Source organism: Eschrichtius robustus, chromosome 6 (genome assembly GCF_028021215.1).
Source record: "Eschrichtius robustus isolate mEscRob2 chromosome 6, mEscRob2.pri, whole genome shotgun sequence".
In the NCBI taxonomy this organism is placed as follows: Eukaryota; Metazoa; Chordata; class Mammalia; order Artiodactyla; family Eschrichtiidae; genus Eschrichtius; species Eschrichtius robustus.
Window position 1 is genome coordinate 55,083,121 of NC_090829.1, and position 23,297 is coordinate 55,106,417.

General features: G+C 33.8%; 1 protein-coding gene across 15 annotated transcripts in view; it reads left to right on the plus strand.

The window, feature by feature from the left end:
• The window catches only part of NAALADL2 (N-acetylated alpha-linked acidic dipeptidase like 2), a 1,511,782-nt gene that overhangs the window by 938,871 nt on the left and 549,614 nt on the right, over window positions 1-23,297 (plus strand). For all 15 annotated transcript variants that reach the window (XM_068547430.1, XM_068547429.1, XM_068547431.1 and 12 more), the window contains one exon: window positions 11,832-11,982. In XM_068547430.1, coding sequence (XP_068403531.1) covers window positions 11,832-11,982 — 151 coding nt within the window. The remainder of the gene's footprint in view (window positions 1-11,831; window positions 11,983-23,297) is intronic.

Here is a 23,297-nt window from a genome sequence, read left to right on the forward strand (position 1 = left end):
AGATAAGATATCATATATAAGGTAATGAAAAATGTAACAGGTTGATTTAACAGTTATTATAGTTTTTGAAAGGTAACTCAGAGTCAGATGCACCTTTTATATCTTATCTATTTTAAAAATATCTGAAATCTGACTGAATATATAGATAATTTTTTCTTTACGCAAAAGGGAGTAGTGATTCTCAAGAAAATCAAAAGCCTTTCCAGGCGCAGGGAAATGGAAACTCTGCCTGTGACCCCTGATGGATTTGCACTGTAAGAAGATATTGTCAATTTCTGCCAGACAGGATTGCAAAGACGGCAAATGGTGATCTATAAACTGCATGGACAAGAGATGTGCACTCTGACCCTTGTTTGACAAGTATAAATCTTTCTAATTAATGACGTTAGAAAGGATAACATGGAAGTTATTTCTATTCTGATTAAATTCTCTGCAAGACGTATGCATCAGGTTTGCTTCCTAAAAGAAGCTACAAAGAATCCATCTCCATGTATGTGTAATCCTTTACCTTGTCCTGGAGTAAGAACGTCCTTCAGCTGTTCACATCTGGTTACAAATCCTATGCCTGGCTAAAATCTCAGGTTTTGAATAATTAAATGAATTAATTTCAGGAGAGGCTGAAAAATTGTCTCTGTGAAGTAGACTGCCTTTTTTTTTAATGGAGAAAAAAATAATAGGATAACAAAAATAATATTTCCTTGATCGGTAAGCAAAATATAATAATCATTATCCTAATTTTTAAAGATATAAGCTAATATTTTAAGTAATGGGATTATAAAAATTTTAAAAGCCTACTGCAGTTTGGAAAGAAATTATGACTTGGAGTATTTTAGGATTTTTTATTCATGGTTCCTCTAATCTAACATACAACAAACAGCCTGGTAATAAGTGATAGACAGTGGAAGAGTATTTTAAAGTTATATGAATATTTACTTTTGGAAATAAATTCATGAAATTTCATCACTTTTATGTCAAGAAAAAATTTTTTTTCAGATTAACTAGTTGTTTTTGTTTTTTCCGATACCATTCTCTAACCACAGACAATTGCAAAGAAATTGCATTCCCTCAATTATCAACCTTGTTCATTCTCTACCTTCTCTTCTTCCTTGTCATTCCCTTGAAAAACAAAAGAAAATAAAAACCCTCACACATTATGTAACATTTTACACTCTCAAAATCCTTCAGACATATTACCTCCTTTGAATCTACCAGTCATTTTGTGTGATTGGCGGGGCAAATGTCATCTCTTTTTATGGATGAGAAAATTGAACTTTGTGGCTTTTCAGTGGCATGCCCAGCATCCGTCACCTAATGACTGGTCCACTTCAAGACTTGCTATTCTTTTCATCCACCATGTTGCTTACAAACCAAGCTACAAAACAATAATTTGATAAATTCGGATGTATTCCTAACAGCTTCAGATATCATGTAACACTTGGAGGTAGTACAAGATTAGAAGTTTTACCATGGTAAATTTTTAAAAGTAATTTGACATAGTCTTTTTTATGTTAATATTCATTTAATTTTCTCTTGTGTATCTCTTCCACATCCACCCACCTTGGAGAAGATACATATAAAATTTTTAGCTAAAAAATGACACTCCCAGAACTTGACTTGTTTTTAAAAATTTTATATGATGAGTCATAATACTGTAAATTTAGAAAAGATTGAATGTCATATATACATCTAGTCACCAATGTTTTTTTTTTCTTTTTATGTGTAAGAAAATTGGGAGGTCTGTTTAATATTTCTGTTAAAGAAGCAATTTTGTAGGCAGTAGAAATAAGAATATTAAATATTGATTAATATCAACACATTGAAACATCAGAAAATTGTCAGTAAACTAAATAATTTCTGAGATATCTTTAGAAATATTTTTTATTGAAGTATAGTTGATTTACAGTATTGTGTTAGTTTCAGGCATACAACATAGTGATTAAGTTTTTTTTATTACCTTGCATTATAGGTTATTACAAGATGTTGAATATAATTCCCTGTGCTTTGCAGTAAATCCTTCTTGCTTAACTATTTTATGTATAGTTCATGTCTGTCAATCCCATACTCCTAATTTGTCCCTTCCCCCCCCACTCCCCTTTGGTAACCATAAGTTTGTTTTTTATGTCTGAGTCTGTTTCTGTTTTGTATATAGATTCACTTGTAGAAATATTTTATCTTTATTATGTATTATACATGGGTTTATCTGTATTCATTGTGGCTTTAGTTGAATATGCTCTTAGTTAAGAACATTTGTAGTGTATATTAAATTTTTTTTAAAAATAGTACATTTTCAAAGACTAAATGATGTGAAGAGCTCTAACTTTTTCTTGATCTTGTTTATTCAACTAGAAAATTGCATAATCTCAGAGATTCATGCATGTGGTTATGTGAGACTATGCTCTCTCTCTCCACTGCCTGTCTCTTCCTCTCTCATATATTCACATATATAAGCACAAAAAATATTAAGTTTGTAAGTCAGAAGCTTATGTCTTTATGACTTCATTTCTAAATATATATAGTGTTAGTATTCTTCTCCATTCCTTTTGAACATGAAAAGCAACAGCACGTCTACAGGGGGAAAGAGATGTACATGCAGTTGGTAATATCAGCAACATATTTACTAGTAACAATTGTATATTTTCTTCTTAATATTGGATATCAGTAATGAAATCATGTTAGAGAAATTGATAAGGGCAAATGCCCTTTAGTGTTTTCAGTTCATGAACCACCTATGTAGAGGAAAATACCCCAGGCCACTGTGTTTCCTCTCCCTAAAAATAAAACGATTTAGGTTAATGCTTGCTGGTCCCCACTCTATCATTGTATTCTCAACCTAGAACCTGGAGCAATGGATCTATACTGCATAGGTGGATCCACAATGGATAGGGAAAATGAGGAGTGGGAAAATAAATTATAGCATTCTCCTCAATATTTTGAAGCTATAGTTGGAAAAATAACATCATATTTTAAAAGACTTTTTTTAATATTTAGACTTCTTCCATGCAGCAGACATTGCAAAGGCTGTCAAATAATGTAATATGAACTTTAAAAAACAAAATAATGCAGAGTCACAATTTTTTTCATTATTTGAAAGCAATATGGTTTAATGGGAGAAGCACAGGAAAATAAACTATGAGGACACATTCGTTTAGTCTGAAATCTGTGATTAACTATGTGATCTTGATATAATCATCTTTATCTCATGATTACTTCATTTGTGAAATAAGAATAATCCCATAGGCCACAATGAGATATTAATTTAAAGCACAAAATTATACGCATGAGAATACCTTATAAAATAGGACACCTTCCCTCCCTCCCTCCCTTCCTCCCTTCCTCCCTTCCTCCCTTCCTTCCCTCCCTTCTTCCCTGCTTCTTTCCCTCCCCTGTAATCTAGTGATAAAAGTTGAGGACTCTTTTTAGAACTCTGACAACAGGCTTAACTTTCTGAATAACTTCAGGTTTTTTCTTTACAAAAGCAGAGGTTCATTGCTTCTTATTAATCTCACTAGAATTATTTAAATAACTTTGGATACATCAAGTAAAGCAATTTAAAATCCAAGTAAAGGTGTTCAGTGAAATCAAAAAAGAATGCTGTGATTATGCCTCAGATATACTCAGTCTGATTACAGTGAATATTACTCACCATAATAGTTTTTTTTTTTTTTTTGACAAAGAAAGATGAGTTTACTTCCAAAATATAACAAAGCAAACAGGAATCTTACAAATCTCTTTAATGGCATCCTAATGATACAATACATAATTAAAGGACCAAACAACAAACCTACTAATAAGGAAAACAATTTCAAGAAGAAAGAACAACATAAAATTTGAGCTCTGAAGTCAAAATATCTGCTTAAGAAATGATCACATATTATGTGTTCAATGTTTTTATTTTTCACATGTTCCAGAACTATTTAATTTAAATGAGTAAGAATGTACTATGAAATGTTAGTTCATGGTTTTTAAAAGTGTATTTTTATTTTTCTGTTATTATAGCCATGAATCTTCAATCTAAAATGTCCACATTCTGTTGTTTTAATACATATTAATTCCCATTATGGCACTTTGTAAAAATCCAGGTCTTCTTAGCATTCTAAATAAACAGTCATACAATTCACACAGTATTGATTTTAGTATCTTCTCAGAAAGCAGATCACAGCAAGAAGCATCTGATGTGTTTTATAAATTCACCCTTTGGCTAGTCTATTTGTCTTTGTAAAGGATGGATGTATAATTTAAAGAAAAGGTGTGCTTTAGTGGAAAGATCGCTAGGCTTGAATTCAGAAAACTCTCGTTTGATCCCTGGCATTACCACTTATTAGCTCTGACCCCAGGCCAAGCTCTTCACCTTCCTGAATCACAGTTTCAGCAACTATATAATGGGAATTGAAATGACTTATATCAAATGCTTTGAATAAAAATCAGCAAATAACTTGTGAGACAGTATCTGGCTTATAGTAGATGTACAATTAATACTTGATGATTTGGCCTGAAGATGACTCAGAAGACCTAGATTCTAATCACATGATTTTCCTGAATCTTTATATAAAGTTTGACAGATATTTATCATATATGAATGTATTAATTTGTTAGGGCTGCTATAACAAAATACTCCTGGCTGGGTGGCTTAAACACAGATTTATTTTCTCATTGTTCTGGAAGCTGAAAATTTAAGATGAAGGTGTTGACAGGTTCAGATTCTCCTGAGGCCTCTCTTCTTGGCTTGCTGATTGCCACCTTCTTGCTGTGTTCTCACGTGCTTTTTCTCTATGTACACAGACCTCTGATGTCTTTCCCTCTTCTTATAAGGACACTAGTTGCATTGGATTAGAGCCCACCCATATGACCTCATTTAACCTTAGTTACCTCTTTAAAGGCCCTATTTTCAAATGTAGTCACATTCTGAGGTGTGCTGGGGGTTAGGACTTAAACATATGAATCTTAGGGAGACACAACTCAGCCCATAACAATAGGCCTTAATTTTATCTGTAAAACCAAGTTTGTCTCGTTACGTTATATTTGTTCTCGTTTTCCACATGAAGGCTCAGGAAACTTTTCTAGGCTATGGAGGCCAGAGGCATGGTTCTAATACTGAGCCAATGTTTTGAAGAGGCTAAATTACAGAGAAAACCACAAGCTTTCTCCTTTGGTTCTTGATATCAGGTGGTAGTTCAGGTATCTCCTGCATTGTGACCAGTGAAAATAAAGAGCAAGGCTCACATTCAGTGGGTTCAAAAGGGTGAGTCAACAACTTGGGAGCATCTGTAAATGGATTAGAGCCTAACTGTGGAATTCAGCCAGTATTCCCTTGTTGGACACTGAAGGAGTGGATTGTCTAAATGACAATAGCAACAGCATCCTCCTGGAACAGGAAAGGCGTTTTGGTTGAAAGTAAGAGTAGATGTCGGTTAAGTACAGAAGTTAAGTGGTAGGAATCAGAGAAGGTTCCTTTCTCTTTTACTGTCCCTGGCTTTGATTTTTCTTTAAATGATTGTTTCCTGAATATCTGAATACCATGCAGTCATCCAGTTCATATGTGCTGTCTGTCCAAGGCAATGGGAATATAAACCTATGTTGGACCATTTTCAGGTGCCAGGCTACTACCCCTGAATGAGTAATTCCCAAGGAGCTTTTCATTTTGTAAGGTTTGTTCAGTAAGATTGTTGTGTCCTGCCCACAGATTTGTAGTACCATTTATTTCAGAGGTGATTATTTGGCAACAGATAACTTTATATATTATACACAAGGAAAAATATATTAATATGGTTCACAGCAAGAAATATGAGCTCATATTTCTTGGTCAAAGACATTTTATCTCCAAGACCCTGTCAATAAGACAAATCCACACATTCAAATCCCTGGGGGCTAGTGTCCGCTCTTTATCACTATTCTTAGATAACAAAACATCATATAAAACAAAATAAAACAAAAATCAAAACAAAATAGACCATTTTAATATGTATTTTTACAGAAGTATAAAAAGACAACACACTTAGTTGAACATGTTTATTTTTATTTCAGAAACAAGCTGGCTTAATACTTATCTCACATTCTAATGAACACATGTAAGATGTCACAACAAAATTTATTGCATAAGTTTTCCAGCCAGTGGATGTGAACAGTAGAGCAAAATAACATTCATGTAATTACACTTGTACCTGTATACACTATGTTTTTCATTCATTCATTCATTCATTGGTACATACACTAGTTTATTCATTAACCCAACAATAGAAAAATCATTTGTTGCCATGCACTATACTAGGCACTAGGGATATAAAATGAAGCTATAAGGTTACTGTCTTCAAGCAGGTCATAATCTAGTGCTACTAAAGTTATCCATCAAATCCTTTTCAATTACTGGGGATAAAAAAATAATACTAATAAAATTTCACTTTGGAGACTGGGGGCATTAGAAGTATTTCAGGTGATGTGAAGCCATGGCATAGCTTGAAGGGAGTTGACTGACTCTGTATAGAAACAGAAAAGTGTCTCGGGGTTACTAAGGACCATTTCTTGGTTACTAGTCTAGCATCTATCTCAGATACCTCATGCCTATTGAGATTTTAGCACCCATAAAAACTTAAGAATCATGTCGGCTCAGCACTTAGTGGTTCTTTGAGTTAAACAAAAGAGGGTGGGAGGCATGTGAGTAGGATGCTGGTTTAATGATTCCTATGTTCATGAAAACATAATGTGATTTTTTTTGAGGAGGAGGAGCAATCCTTAGATATGTGGAGACTAGTAATTATCACTGGTGGACATTTTGAATAAACATAGTCAGTAAAGTTATGCAATATTTAACTTCTCTCCTAGAAATAAAATATTAGTTGAAGTACTTATTAGAGTAGAGTAGAAATATTTCCAATTTAGACAGAAGGTTGATAGCTGCATTGAAATATTATTCATTTAACTCTGCATGATTTATTACAATTGTCATATATGTTTTGGGGTATAAGCACTGTAAAATAGTTTTGAAAGATGAAATTAACACTTCACAGTGTACTATATTTAAATTAGTACTGAATTTATACAGAAAAGGAAGAATCAATTCAGTAACTCAGAAGAGTTTCAATGTACAGATTCTAAGTGTTTTTGTTTTCCCTATATTCTGTCCCTAACAGAAGTTTAATGCAAAATTAAAATATTCATACTATATATTATATGAAATCACATCATAAAAACTACCTGAAAAATCTTTATTAATCATAGGGAGTGTGTTATTTTGGGGGTGGGTATCGTTGACCAATAGTTTAAAAGCAAATTTCACATGTGACAATATATTTAAAAGTACAATAAATGTCTCCTTAAACAATTTTAAAACCATAGAATTAGACTACATGTTTTTTTAATTGAGAACAGAATGGGTCTTTGAGGCTAATGTTGTTCAATCCTTGCATTTTATGGATGGTGAAACAAAGGCCTGGAAAAACTATATGAGTTGTCACATAGCTATTTAGTGTCAGGGTTGGTACCAAAATCCAGTACCATCAAATGAAAAGTCTCATGCTTTTTCATTTGTCTTGGTTATGGATTGATTTATTTGCAAATAACTGAAGCACCCTCAGAGAAAGGGAGGAAAATCTCACCCAATCCAAGTGAAAGGCACACAGCTGGACTTGAGGTTTGTGCGTGCCATTCCCTCTCTTGCCCATTCTCATCTTTGTTTTCTCTGAATTCCCACTCCTTTTTAGTTGCCAGTTTCCTTGGCAAGGCTCATGGTTTCTACATTCTGAAAAGACTAGTTTGCACATGTCAGAAAATTGATTCTGAACAGAGAAGCCATTTGCTCATATGGTGCTTCGTGTGAATTAGGAAATGGTGCCCCTCCAGGGCAATACAGCCTTGTGGGTCAGTGCACCACACTAGCCAGTGGCTGTGGCCTGCTTCTCCTTGAGCACACAACACTCAGGCCCAACACCATCTGCCTGACTCATTTTTGGTGTCTCCATTCCAAGTCCTGATTGGTCCTACTTGTATCAAATGTTGTCTTAGTTTACAAGGTGGTAAGTATGACAAAGAACCCCAAATGTATCACATATATACTTGAGAAAGAGAAGCAAAGGACAGTTGAAGTTTAATATAGGGAATCTGGCCTTACACTTGCCGTCTCTTTTCATGTATTAGACCCCTAGTATAATCGTCAGTCTAGGTCTCAAGCTGTGAGAGGTCCTAGGCAGAGCTAATAACTTTCACCTGTGCACCCAGGGACAGTCTGCAATCAGACAACCCAATGACAGCTGGCTTCATCTTTTTGGCCTTGGCTTGCCTTTGGAAGTATTTTTTAAAATGTAATCTCACCAGAATACAAAGTCTTTTGAGCATTTTAGGCAACCTCCACCTCATCAAGTTCAAAATGCAATGTTAACAATGTAAAGGAACATTTTAAAAATTTGATGTCATGTAAGCAGTTTCTTCTTTTGCCAGTGTCATTGGCAATAGACAATTCCTGAAATTGAGTCACTGAATTAAACTACTTATTTAAGAGCTCTATGATGGTCAGTGAGGGGTGGCATCAGGAACCAGATTTGACAATGTTGAAGAGGTGTCCACCTCAGGTCCAACTGTTATAGGCAGAGGACGGGAAGAGGGGGTCAGCTCGCGTATAAAGCTGTCTCTTCAGAGGTGTAGGGAGGTAATCAAGTCTGGCCAAAGACAGTATTCTGTTAAACCACATTGCTTCATTATCGGCCGTTAGGAATAGAAACATATCATGGTACATATTCCTTATAAAAGGGATCTCAGCATATTACCAAATATAATCAGAAGAGACAAAATATGCAACTTTAGCATTTTATTTTTGACTAAGATAAATTTAACCACTAGGTTTCATAAACATTAAATAAATTATTATCATATTTACCTTTTAGAAGATACTTTTGAAGCTATTTTGACTTCCACTAAAGCAGTATCAGCAAATTAAAAAAAAAAAAAAAAAAAATTTGTTGGTCATCACTTCCTTTTCTTTGTCCAAAGCAGTGATCTCTCATAGATTCACTTTCCACTGACCCTGAATCTAGCCTCACAATCCTTCTCCCGACGTCCATTCATTGTCAGTTAATTGGAGTTAGCACTCAAGATGAAAACTGTTCGTCATTCCACTGGTAAACTCAACTTCCTAAGAGCAAAAACCTTATCCTACTTACCTTCATATCCCAATGCCAGCATATTACCTGCATAACAGTGACACTCATTATATAGTTACAAATGGATGCATGGCCCAGGAATTGTAAAAACAGTTTTTCACAAGCAGGTAATTCTCAGAAGAAAATATACAGTTGCCAAAATCACAAGCGAAAATAAATTTAACTTCATTAATAATTAAAAATCTTTGGAGAAATAAATTTTGGCCAGATTGACAAATATCTTTTGAAAAGTAATATACTACAGGTAAGAATATAACTTTTTATAGCTTTTCTAAATGGAAATTAGTTTACAAAAAAAAAAAATCATAAGAAAAGGAATACTTTGACTTAGAAATTCGACCTGTGAAACTATACTTCATTAAAATAGATATTTGTGCAATGATTTAGATATAAGGAATTTTGTTCCAATGTAATATAAAATTTTTTAAATAATTTGATTAACAGTCAGGGGTTGGTTACATAACATTTGATGGCCTTTTTATATAATATTATTTATATTAATCATACACAGTATATAGGTATTAAAATGATACAAAAGTGTACTTAATAACATGGACAAATGTTTAGTATATACTGTTAAGTGAAAAATAAAGATTGCAAAATAGTATTTATCATAGTTAGTTTTATTTTGTAAATATATGTGTGAATGTGCATAAGCCCCAGTAAAAGGATCTAGAAACACCAACATGTTAACATTTGCAACCTCTTGACAGGTAAGGTAATGGGATTGCCTTTTGCTTTTTTGTTTTGTTTTGTTTTGTTGACGTGTATCTCTTTCTCGCTAATGATCACAAATTGCTTTAGTAATAAAAAAAAAAATTTTAATATTTTAAAAATTGCTTTTTAGAGAAGTTCATCTTTTTTTCTTGATATATTCTCCTATAGTAAGCAGAACATTGAAAATCATTCCATTGATCATTCTTTTTGAGAATAGCAATTTCAGCATCCAAACATTAGAAACCCTCCCTAAGGACTTCAGTCTCTGCATTTGGAGCATCAGTCTTAAATCTTGCCCTTCATTCACATATTATTTTCTCTTTTTTTCTGTCTCTCATTCCTCCTCTCTCCCTGAATCCTTTCCCTATCTTCATTAAAACATTGATGGGGAAAAAAAAGACAGAAGTCTGATCAGAGTGGTTTCTTATAGAAGGTATACATGTGAGTCCATTATACTTAGCTTAGGTTCTCAGTGTTAGGTTTTTTTTTTCTTCTTATAACAATCCATACTTGTTCATTACTTGTTTAAAAATGGAAAAATACAGAAGAGTTTTAAAGGAGCTGAAAAGATGCAATTAACATAGCATACTTATATCAAGCGTCAGTTTTTATTTTTCTACATGTTATTTCCTGTAGGTAGTTAAAGTTGTGTAATATTTACAATTATATGTTTTATTTTTCCAGTTGAAGTACATCCTAAATATTTTCTCAGAGCTCTCTTTTCTTTAAGGGTAGCTGTTGTGCCATATCAGCATCTGTGTCATTTGTTCTTTCATTTAATAATATTCTTAAATGCCTACTATGTGCCTGCTATGTGCAAGGTGTATGTACAGTGCTACAAAATGTAAGCATGATTCCTACTCTCATGGAGTGGTCCAGTCTGGGACACAGTTGCTGCCTTGCTTAGTCCACTATAAAACTCAGTAAACAACATAAGCAGTAACTGGGAAGTGAAGTATAGGTGTTAACTAGAGTCGCACAATGAGCAGCAATTGCCTATACTAAATATGACTCTTACTCATAGTCTCCGTTATTCCCTAGTACCGCCTAATTATTACACTTTTTCTCTCTCATGGGAAACAAATAGGATTAGCAAATCATGATTATTATTTTTCAAATCATGTAAGTCACACTAAGATGAATAAGATCTTTACCCGCCAAAATTAATTTAATAAGTTAAAACAAATAGAACCTGGGATGTCAAGTTCATCTGCCCCATCATACTTCTCTATTGTGTACTTACTGAAGAACAGAGTGGAACCTTTGCATTAAGTATGTTCATAGAGGTAATCAGGATATTTTCAAAGTATTTAATGACAGAGACAAAGCAGGAACTGACCATTTAGAAGGAGGCCCACTACTTTGTTGTGTATATACCCATTAGTTGCTCTATCTTAGGTGTCTGACTGGGACATCCAGGGCAGAGACCAGAGTGACTAGTGGGGGCCCTCAGGCGGTTCAGAACAGTGGCTGTTTGCCAAACAGTGTGAAAGATTTCAACATTTTAACAACCGGTGTGGCAGTCTCAGCCCTGGAGAAAATAAATCAAAATACTGTTGGATGTCTTCTGCTCTAGGGAAAACTATAATAATGGTCAGAACAGCTCTCCTGTTACAATGGAACTTTGTCTGTGGTAGATTTTTTGTTAATCTCATGAAAGTGAAAACTTCCAAATCTACTTGGACAATTAAAAAACAAAGAAATTCCAAATGCAGACAACTGAAATCAAATACAAACATTATAAGAATGCAGCTTAAATATTGTTGAACAGAGGAAAAAGGAAGAGGCCAGTAGGATAACTCTCTGTCTGGGCTTTGATAATGAGAAAATCGGAAGTTTCTACTTATTTTAAAAGAAAAAAATAACAGGAAAAGGAGTCATCTAATTGTAGTCACATTTATGAAGTATCCGTATATGAACTAAAAATGTATATGAGGACATTTTTAATAATTTGTTCTCCTCTTTTAGCTTTCCTTATTGGAAAAGGCTGGATTTGGAGGTGTGCTTCTGTATATTGATCCTTGTGATTTACCGAAGACTGCAAATCTTAGCTATGATACCTTCATGGTATCACTGAATCCAGGAGGAGACCCTTCTACACCTGGTTATCCAAGTATTGGTAAGTTCATTATTAATCCTTATTATTCTTGTAAGCACTACAAGGTTGTAATTTATAAGTACATGCTACCTAAAGTAATCAAAGGATAGTAAACTTGAAGAATTCTTAGCACTCCATATTTTTAAAAGTGAATGTTTTATCTTCCCAAAATTGTAGACTACCCATTTGTTGGAATAAAACTTGCTAAAAAGCCTGCAATACATTTTTGTCTCAATAACAAGAGAAAACATTTTATATGTTATTATTGATTGACTGATAAGATAAATTAACACCATGTGGGTCGAGTACTCTATGTAGGTGGAAAGCACGTGCACATACCTAGAAGCATGAAATGTCTGCTGCTTTCGAGTTGTTGTTACAACTTTAAGTCCAGAGTCGAGGGGTACACGTGCTCAAGTCAGGTGATTAGAACATTGGGAAATGATGCTGGAGAGGAATGGAGTTGACACAATCAAATTGTCTGGCTCCCTAAAAGAAGGATCTCATTGGTTTGTCCAGCCACTGGCAGCATAGACATGGTTATTTTGCATCAAACATCCTTTTCTTTCCCAGCAAGCTGTGTTCATTATAGTGGGAATCATGTGGCAAAGATAAAAAAACAACTGTGATTTTGGCAGGTGCTCACTGTACCATTGATTCTCTGTCTAATGTGTCATTGACAAATATTCTTTTTAAACAGACTTGGCAGAGGAAAAGCTCTTTGGACCTCCTTCCATTGTGATACTAACCCATTAACCATGATACTTCAGTCAGGAATTAAGCTAACAAAAAATTCATGTAATTATCCATGTGTTCCATCAATATTTTTCCTTGTTTTCAACAAGATATTACAAAAGACTAATAATATCTTACTTAAGTCTAACTGTCTTTTATATATATTAACATTACCAATCAATTAATAACTTTTTCCAAGAAGGAAGTAAACTCGTCAAATATGACTGTAATCTATGAATTTTGTTGGTCTACTGAGTACTGCTTTGTCTTTTAAAGTACCCCTTTAATAATCCATGTAAGAATTTTCACTGGGACCTCATTGATCTGTACTTTGTACAGTCCGCTCTCTCTTAATTACAATTTTGAAATTAAAATTAGTAGGTATCCGTCTACAATTCTTAGGCATCACCAAAAATATCAGTTGAGCTCTCTCATTTGCAAATGCTCTAATTGCCTTGGGCTGTAATGCCTCAGCATCAGGAGGTTGCACATGGCAGCTAACTCTGTATGGCAATCAGTGGTCTGCAATGCTACTGAAAAGCAGATACTTTATGAATACTCTGCTTAAGTGGTAAGTTGCCCCGTTGGCAACAGTTACTCTTTATATATTTTTGGCTCAGGTAATTTAATAGAAGTAGAATTCAGTCATATCTAGCAAAGTGTTGGCCAGTGTCTTGAGAATCTCAGAATGTTTTTTTTTTTTAATTAATTTAATTTTTTATTTCAAAATAATTTCAACTTACAAAAATGTTGCAAATATAGTATATATAGAATTCTTATATCTTTATCCCAGCATCCTCTAATATTATGTATGTCTTCTTTGGAAAAATGTCTATTCAGACTCTCTGCTCATTTTTTGAATTGGTTTGTTTAGTTTTTTATTGTTGTGTTGTATGTGTCCTTTATATATTTTGAATATTAACCCCTTATCAGATATATGGTTTGCAAAAATCTTCTCCCATTCAGTAGGTTGCCTTTTCATTTTGATGATGGTTTCCTTCACGTGCAGTATCTTTTTAGTTTAACATTGTCCCATTTGTTTATTTTTGCTTTTGTTTTCTTTGCTTTTAGAGTCAGATCCACAAAAAAAAATTTGTTAAGACTGATGTCAATGAGATTACCGCCAACATTCTCTCTAAGGAATTGTATGGTTTCAGGTCTTACATTCAAATCCTTAATGCATTTTGAGTTTATTTTTGTGTATGGTGTAAGAAGTGGTCTAGTTTCATTCTTCTGCATGTGGGTGTTCGGTTTTCCCAACGCCATTTATAAAAGAGACTATCCTTTCTCCATTGTATGTTCTTTGCTCCTTTGTTGTAACTTAATTGTCCATACATGTATGGGTTTATTTCTGGGTTCTCAGTTTTGTTCCATTGATATCTGTGTATGTTTTTGTGCCAGTACCATACTATTTTGACTGCCATAGCTTGGTAGTATAGTTTGAAATCAGGACGCATGATACCTCCAGCTTTGTCCTTCTTTCTCAAGTTTGTTTTGGCTATTCAGGGTTTTTTGTGTTTCATGGAAATTTTAGAATTATTTGTTCTATTTCTGTGAAATACATCATTGGAATTTTGATAGAAATTGCATTGAAGCTGTAGATTGCTTTATGTAATATGGACGTCTTAACAATATTAATTATTCCAATCCATGAGCACAGAATATTTTTTCATTTATATGTCTTTTTGTTTCATCAGTGTCTTACAGTTTTCAGTGTGCAAATACTTCACCTACTTGGTTAAATTTATTCCTAGGTATTTTATTCTTTTGATGTAATTGTAAATGGGATTGTTAACCTCTCTTTCTGATAGTTTGTTATTAGTGTATAGAAATGCCACAGATTTCTGTATATTGATTTTGTATCCTGTAGCTTTACTGAATTTACTTATTAGTTCTCACATCTTTTTGGTGAGGTATTCAGCGTTTTCTATGTATAATATAATGTCATCTGCAAATAGTGACAGTTTTATTTCTGTGTCCAGATTTGAGTGTCTTTTATTTCTTTTCTTGCCTAATTGCTGTGGGTAGGAGTTTCAATACTATGTTGAATAAAAGTGGCAAGAGTGGGCATCCTTGTCTTGTTCCTGATTTTAGAGGAAATCTGTCAGTTTTTCATCATTGAGTATGTTATTTTCTGTGAAATTGTCATATATGACCTTCACTATGTTGAGGTATATTCCCTCTATACCCACTTTATTGACAGTTAAATGAGGGTTGTATTTTGTCAAATGCTTTTTCTGCATCTGTTGAGATGATCATATGATTTTGATCCTTCATTTTATTAATGTGATGTATCACATGGATTGTTTTATAGATGTTGAATCATCCTTGCTTCCCTGGAATAAATCACACTTGATCATGATGTACAACTTTTAATGTATTTTTGGATTTGATTTGCTAATAGTTCATTGAGGTTTGTATCTGTGGTTATTAGTGATGGTGGCATGCAAATTTCCTTTTTTGTGGTGTCCTTGTCTGGTTTTAATATCAGGGTAATGCTGGCTTTGTAAAGTGCTTTGGAAGGTTTCCCTCCTCCTTAATTTTTTTTGGAAGAAAAGTATTAAGTCATCTGTGAACATTTTGTGTTAACTCTGAGAGAAGAATAGGTATTAAATCTTCTTTGGGTGTTTTGTAGAGTTTGCCAGTGAAGCCATCTGGTCCTCAGCTTTTGTTTGTTGTGAGATTTTTGATTCCTGTTTCAATCTCCTTACTAGTAATTGGTCTGTTCAGATTTTCTATTTCTTCATGATTCAGTCTTGGAAGATTTTATGTTTCTAGGAATTTATCCATTTCTTTTAGGTTGTCAAACTGTTGGCATATAATTATTTGTAGTAGTCTCATTTGATCCTTCACATTTATGTGGTTACATTTGTAACTTCTCTTTCATTTATGATTTTATTTATTTGAGTCCTCTCTTTTTCTCTTGGTTTGTCTAGCTAGTTTTGTTGATTTTATCATTTCAAATCACCAGCTCTTAGTTTCATTTATCTTTCCCATTTCTTTTTAGTCTCTCTTTCATTTATTTCCATCTGATATTTATTATTCCCTTCCTTCTGCTAATTGTGGGCTTCATTTATTCTTCTTTTTCTAGGTCCTTTATGTGTAAAGTTAGATTGTTTATTTGGGACTTTTTTGTTGTTGTTTCATTATTATGAACTTCCCTCTTAGAACAATTTTTGCTGCATCCCATAGATTTTGTTATGTCATATTTCTGTTTTGATTTGTCTGTAGGTATTTTTTTGATTTCTCCAAAGACCCCTTGGTTGTTCAGTAACATATTTTTAATCTCCACATTTTTGTGGTTTTTCCCTTTTTTTTTTTTTCTCATGATAGATTTCTAGTTTCATACCATTGTGGTTGGAGAAGATTTTTCTTGAATTTATTGAGACTCATTTTGCGACCTAACATGTGATCTATCCAGGAAAATGTTTCATGTGTACTTAAGAAGAATGCATATTCTCTTGCTTTTGGATGGAATGCTCTATAGGTATTAAGTCCCTCTGGTCCAATGTGTTGTTTAAATTTGATGTTTCCTTATTGATTTTTTTGTCTGGATGGTGTATCCATTGATGTAAGTAGGTTGTTAAAGTCCCCTACTATTATTGCATTGCTTTCAAATTCTCCCTTTAAGTGCATTAATATTTGCTTTTATATCTTGGTGCTCCTCTGTTGGGTGCATATACATTTATAAATGTTGTATCTTCCTGCTGGATTGACCTGTTTATCATCATGTAATACTCTTCTTTGTCTTTTCTTAGTCTTTGTTTTAAAGTCTATTTTTGTCTAATATGAGTATAGCTACTCCAGCTTTCTTTTCATTTCCATTTGCATGGAATACATTTTTCCATTCCTTCCCTTTCTGTCTGTGTGTGTCCTTTCTTATGAAATGAGTCTCTTATAGGCAGTAAATAAATGGGTCTTGTTTTTTATCCATTCTGACACTCTGTCTTTTGATTGGCTGCTTTAGTTTATTTACATATAAAGTAATTATTGATGGGTATGTACTTATTGCCATTTTGTTGTTTTATGTTTTTTTCTCTTTCTTTTTGTCTCTTTCCTTGTGTATTGGTGGTTTAGTGTTTATATTTAGATTTAGTGTTATATTTAGATTTCTTTCTTGTTTTCCTTTGTGTATTTACTATAAATTTTTTCCTTGTGGTTTCTGTGAGGTTCACATATAACATTCTTGAGTGTTGCCTGTTTTAAGTTGGTAGCTACTTAAATTTGAACACGTTCCAAAATTTTGTCTTTTTACTTCCCCCCACCACACACACACATTTTATATTTTTGATGATACATTTTACATCATTTTATTTTATGCATTCCTTAACTAAGTATTATAATTTTAGTTAATTTTTCTACTTTTTCTTGTGATCTTTATGTTTGCTTTATAAGTGATTTTTTACTACCTTTATTGTATATTTACCTTTTCCAATAAGATTTTTTTCTTTAGTGTATTTTCTTATTATTAACTAATGCCATTTTTTTTCCAGCTTAAACAAATCCCTTTAGTATTTCTTTCAGGGCCAGTTTAGTGGTGATGAAGTCCTTTAGAGATCAAGGGAAAGCCTTGATCTCTCCTTTAATTCTGAATGATAACTTTGTTGGGTAGAGAATTCTGGGTTAGAGGACTTTTCCGTTCCACATGATGGATATGTCATGCCACTCCTTTCTGGCCTGTAAGGTTCCTGCTGAAAAATCTGCAGATACTCTTATGGGATTTTCCTTGTATGTAACAAGTTGTGTTCTCTTGCTGCTTTTAGGATTCTCTCTTTATCCTTAACATTTACCATTTTAATTGTAATATGTCTTCATATGTGTCTCTTTGGCTTCATCTTGTTTGGAACTCTCTGGGCTTTCTGGACCTGATGTCTGTTTTCTTCCCCAGATTAGAGAAGTTTTCAGCCACTATTCCCTCGAATAATTTTTCTGGCCCTTTTTTTCTCTCTTTTCCTTCTGGGACCCCTATAATATAAATGTCATTCTGCTCAGTGTTGTTGCAAAGGTCCCTTAACGTATTTTCACTTTTTAAAATTCCTCTTTCATTTTGCAGCTCTGTCTGAGTGAGCTCCATTGTTTTGTCTTCCAGCTTAGTGATTTGTTCTTCTATCTGCTGTTTAACCCCTCTAGTGAATTCTTCTGTTCCATTATAACTTCTGTTGGTATTTTCTTATATTTTCTGTCTCTTTGTTGAAGGCTTCATTGTATTCATCCATTGTTCTCCCATGTTCAGTGAAGCATCTTTCTTGCCCATTACTTTTAAAACTTTATCAGGTAGATTGCTTATCTCTGTTTCCTTTAGTTCTTTTTCTGATGTTTTGTCTTATTCTTTCATTTTGAACATATTTCTCTGTCTCCTCAATTTGTCTAATTCTCTGTTTTTATGTATTAGTTAATAACTATCTCTCCCAGACTTAAGGAGTGACCCTATTTAGGAGATGTCCTGTGGGGCTCAGATGTGCAATCCTCCCTGGCCACCAGAGCCAGATGCTCAAGGGGTTTTCCCTATGTGAACTCTGTGCATCTTCCTCCTGTGGTGGAGCCCAGTCATGGCTGCTGTGGTATACTGTCAGGTGGGATTTGCCCTTGGACTGGCTGCAGGGTCTGGTTGTGGCTTCTGTTGGACACTGGTAATCAGGACTGTTGCTCAGTTGTTTGCTAGGCCTGACTTAGGTGCTGGGGTAGGCAGAGCTCTCAGTGGGGCCATGCCCACTGTCTCTAACAGTTTATAGGGAGAATTCCAAAATGCTGCCCTTCAGTGCTGGCATTATCAAAGTAGCCTGAGATCACAAAATGGCTTCTGCCAGTATCTCAGTCCCCAGGGAGTATCCCAGCTAGTTTCTCTCTGACAGAAACTTTAAGATTAGGAAGTGGGTCCCCTTCACCTATAGACCATATGTTTTGTGCTGATTTTCAGGTCGAGTCTGTGTGCAAGCACTTTAAGAAGAGGTTTTTCATTCCCTGCAGTTCTGTGGTTTTCCTGGATATATTTCTCATTGGTTTTCAAAGTCAGGTGTTTTGGGAGCTTCTTTCTCCTGTGCAGGATCTAGGGGCTGGGATGCCTGATATGGCTGTCAATCCCTTGCTCCTCAGGTTAAAGATCCATATCTTTGTGATTCTTCCTAATTGTGGTTTTCTGAGATGGTGTGGGTTTTTCCTTGATGAGATCGTATCTCTACCTTTCCTACTCATCTCGAAGCTGTCCATTTACCCTTTGTTGTGGAGGCTCTGTTCATCCAGTTTTCAGGCCCCTTACCATGGGATTTATTCCATATGTAGTTGTAGATTTGTTGTATCTCTGGGAGGAGGAGGTGAGTTCAGGATCTTCCCATACTGCTATTTTGAACCCTCTCTTTTGTTTGTTTAATACATATGAAATAAAGAGAATAGTACAGTTAACCCTCCATATACCTCAACCAGCTTCATCAATTATTCTACCATTTTTGTTTTGTCTATATATCCCCTCACACTCCATAGCACCACTTATTTTTTCAAATAAAATTTACATAAATTGAAATAGATATATCTTAATTGACAAAAGGATACAGCCATGTACTCTCCATTCATATTTAGTATTAGAACATTCCCATCACCTCCAGAAGTTCTCTGAGTCACTTCAGAATAATTCCCCAACACCAAACCTAGCTAACCACCAGTCTCAAGATTTTCATGGTAAAAAATTTTTAAATTTTATAAAAATGGAAACATGAAGTATATGTTCTTTGTGTGCAGATTGTTTTGCTCAGAATAATGTCTGTGATATTTATTCATGGTTGCAGGTATCAGTAGTTCATTCCCTTTTGTTGCTGGGAAGCATACCACAATTTTTGTATAGGTTTAAGTAGTTTTTTTTTTTTTTTTTAAACAAGAATGTCAATGCACTCTTCCACAATGCATGATCCAAATAAGTTGTTCAAAGAAACACATGGTCTTCTTGTAAGGTAGCTCAGTAAGTCTTGTTGCATATCCAAATAGTTCTTGATTGTTATAGAATCAGAGAAAAGAGTAAAAAGTTTTAAAGTAATCTTTGTCCGTATAACACAGAAAAGAATTCATCACTCTTTTTACGAGACTGAGACTTTAGCTTCATTTGGCACGTTAATTAACTACTCTGAGCCTTATTCTCTTCACAATAAAAAGGAGGATTATACTAATACGTATCTCACAAGATTGTTTGTAAGGAGATGCAAAATTCTGGCCTCCACCTTATACTTAGATAGAAACTCTGAGGAAGGGGCCCAGCCATCTGTGTTCTGACAGATTCTTCAGGTAGTTCTGATGCAGCTAAATTTTGAGAGCCACTGAGCTAGAGGACCTTTACTATTCTTTATCTACCACATTTGAGTTGGACCACTGGGGCTACTGACCTAAACTTTGTGACCTCATGTTACTGTTCTTTCAGCATCTTGTATTGCTGCCTTCACACCAATCAGGATGGAGGAACATATGTATTCCTGATCCTCAACCCAATTTTTTGTACTCAGTGGGCTGTTAGTGAATATTTGTTGAGTGAATAAGTTATTCTCTTTTATTTTTAACTTTTAATTGGAGTATAGTTGATTTACAATGTTGTGTTAGTTTTAGGTGTACAGCAAAGTGAGTCAGTTATACATACATATATATCTCTATATAGATATATAGAGAAATATCTGTTCTTTTTCAGATTCTTTTCCCATATACAGAATATTGAGTAGAGTTCCCTGTGCTATACAGTAGGTCCTTGTTAGTTATCTATTTTATATGTAGTAGTGTGTATATGTCAGTCCCAATCTCCTTATTTATCACTTCCCCCCATGTTTCCTCTTTGGTAACCATAAGTATGATTTCCGTATCTGTGAGTCTGTTTTGTTTTATAAATAAGTTCATTTGTATCATTTTTTATTAGGTTCCATATATAAGTGATATCATATGATTTTTGTCTTTCTCTGTCTGACTTACTTCACTTAACATGATAATCTCTAGGTCCATGGCTGTTTGTGTGATGATTCTGATCCTTGGCTATACGCTAATTTTAATTAACCTAATTAAAACTCCTTTTAAAAAAGTATGTACACATACTTACACACAGTTTTTCTCCCTAAATGCTTCTGTCAATTCTCTCACATCTCTTTTACCACTCAGAATAGCAGAGATTGCACTGATTGAAAAAGCTTTGAAATTCCATTTAAGATATTAGGATATCAGAAGTCTAATCTAGTCTCTTAATTCCTTTGATAATTTATCAAATATTTCAAAGACAAAATGTTCAAACTATCAGACTTTATCATAACTTCTTCCACCAACTTGCCAGGAGTGTTTTAATACATTCAACTATGATCCAAGCAAACCCTGTTCCCTGGAACCATATAATTTTAGAATCCTAAGAGGCTTTAGGGTATAAATAGCACAATTTTATTCTCAAAATTGAGGCATAAGAAACTTGATCATGTTATCTAGGGACTCAGATAAATGGGGCATAAAAACTGACATTTACAGTAAATGGTTATTATTAAAATACCTGTGATCAGTTATAATCAAAGATGTGCTTGGCTTAAAATCACTAATTGGGTACATAAGGTAAGGCTCAAAACAAAGAGGGGATCAAAAACTATGGGGTGAGCATTAAAATAAAGAAGAGAGAGATTGATATCATTAAGTAGTATTCTATTTTTACTATGTTGAAACACAGAAAAGGAAATCCTACGCCAATTTCTAAGTATTAAGATTGTCTGACATCTGAAGGCCTAGAAATAGTATTAGGAGTTAGAAATCCTTTTGTTTCCATATTATTTCCCTTAATAATATATCTTCTGAAAACTCTGTAGGTTACAGAGTTGATTTTAAATTTAGTATCATCTCCAGATAACTGCCTGGCTAATCTCTGGACTACTACTTAATTGAAACCCAAGATATTTCTTTTATCTTGGCTTAGACTTGATTCTCATTATACCCTATTTCCTAAAATCCATCCTGATTTAAAGCCTTATGTCTGTGTCCTGTTCTTTATTTGTTATAATCCTGTTTTGTTTTTCTTTTTGTTTTAAATTCTGGAGAGGAAAATCGTTTCAGTCATTTTACTCTAGTGAAGTGTATCAAACAACACAGTTTATTTAATATTCCCAGTGTTACAATTCAGTGGATCCATGTGTTGTTTACCTCCTGTCTGTTCAACATCGCCTCTGCCAACCAAAACCATTCAAAGAATAAAGAATATTTCTGTAATTTGTGACAAGTCTTCACCAGGTGTTCTTGGTCCAGGTACCTGGACAAATATTGAAAGACTGACTTGAGTTGGCACTAAATCAACTGAGACAATGTTGAACTAGAATAGCAGAAAATATAAATATGCGCCTAGTTGTCAAAGCAGAGTGTTAGATACTCACAGCGTGAAATACCTTGTCACTTGGTTGGGAAAAAATAAAAAATGTCTGTATTCTTACTATTTTACTGTAACTGGTGGTTCTTGAATATGTCCTAAAGTCTTCCTATTTACATGAAGTATTATTTAACATGATTCTTAGATCAATTTAAAGAGTGGCTCATTATTAAACAATGTGATTCTTTTTCAGAAAGTTTAATTTGCAACATATTTAAAAAGTAGATAGTTTAAATTCAAACTACTCCTTTTAAAAAAAATCTCAATTTCATTTTGAAATATAATTTTGCTAATATAAGTTTTCTTGTATTTCTTGGTTCCAAAAAATTGAAAATTTCCAATTGATTTTTGAAATGTCTAGGATTATAGTCTTCAGAGACATTTTTGAGTGATTATTATTCTTAGGAAATCAGTCTGCCATGTAGTATATTAGTTGCTCAGAATGTTCTTTACTGATTATTGTATAAGGAGCTTTCTATTTTAAATTAAACAAATACTCTGTCAGTAGAGACAATCAGGTTTTTTGTTTGTTTGCTTTGAGAATCAAAGTTTTCACAAAAATTGATGGTGATTCTAAGAGGATAAAGTCCACTGCTTTAAAAAATGATTTACAAATATATTCCGTCACAATGCATATAAGAAGTTAATTGAAACAACAATAAAATTAGTTTTACATGTTTTTAGCATTTTATCTTATAAGATCTTTTAACAAGACAGCTTTTACTGGCCCCACTTCAGCTTATTTGCTGATCTTTAAAGAAACTGAGCCTTAATCAATGTGACTTGACTAACATAACCAGCACTTAAATACAAGGTTATCTAACTTCTAACGTAATGGGAATTCCACTACATGATTTGGCATCCACTATACAACTTAGGCAAATAAGATTTGCAGTTTGGTGTGATTCAAACTTAATGATGAACAAAGTTTGACTTCGTTTTTCTCATACATTCGCCATATGCTTGGGGGGTAATGTTGAAGGTGAAATATAAAATAGTAAAATTATAAAATGTACCTATAGGTTTAGACTATATCAGTATAACCTCAGAACAAATTTAGATTAAATCATATACAATTACCAGTTGTCTTCCAGAGTACAGTTTTTTGCACTTACCTATAAAAATGGAAATTGCATATTATAAAATAAATAAATTGAACAGTTAATCAACTAACCAAAGAATTAGTTATTTGAATTTTACTTTTTCAACCACAAATTTATGTGGATTATTTTAGTGGAATATATTC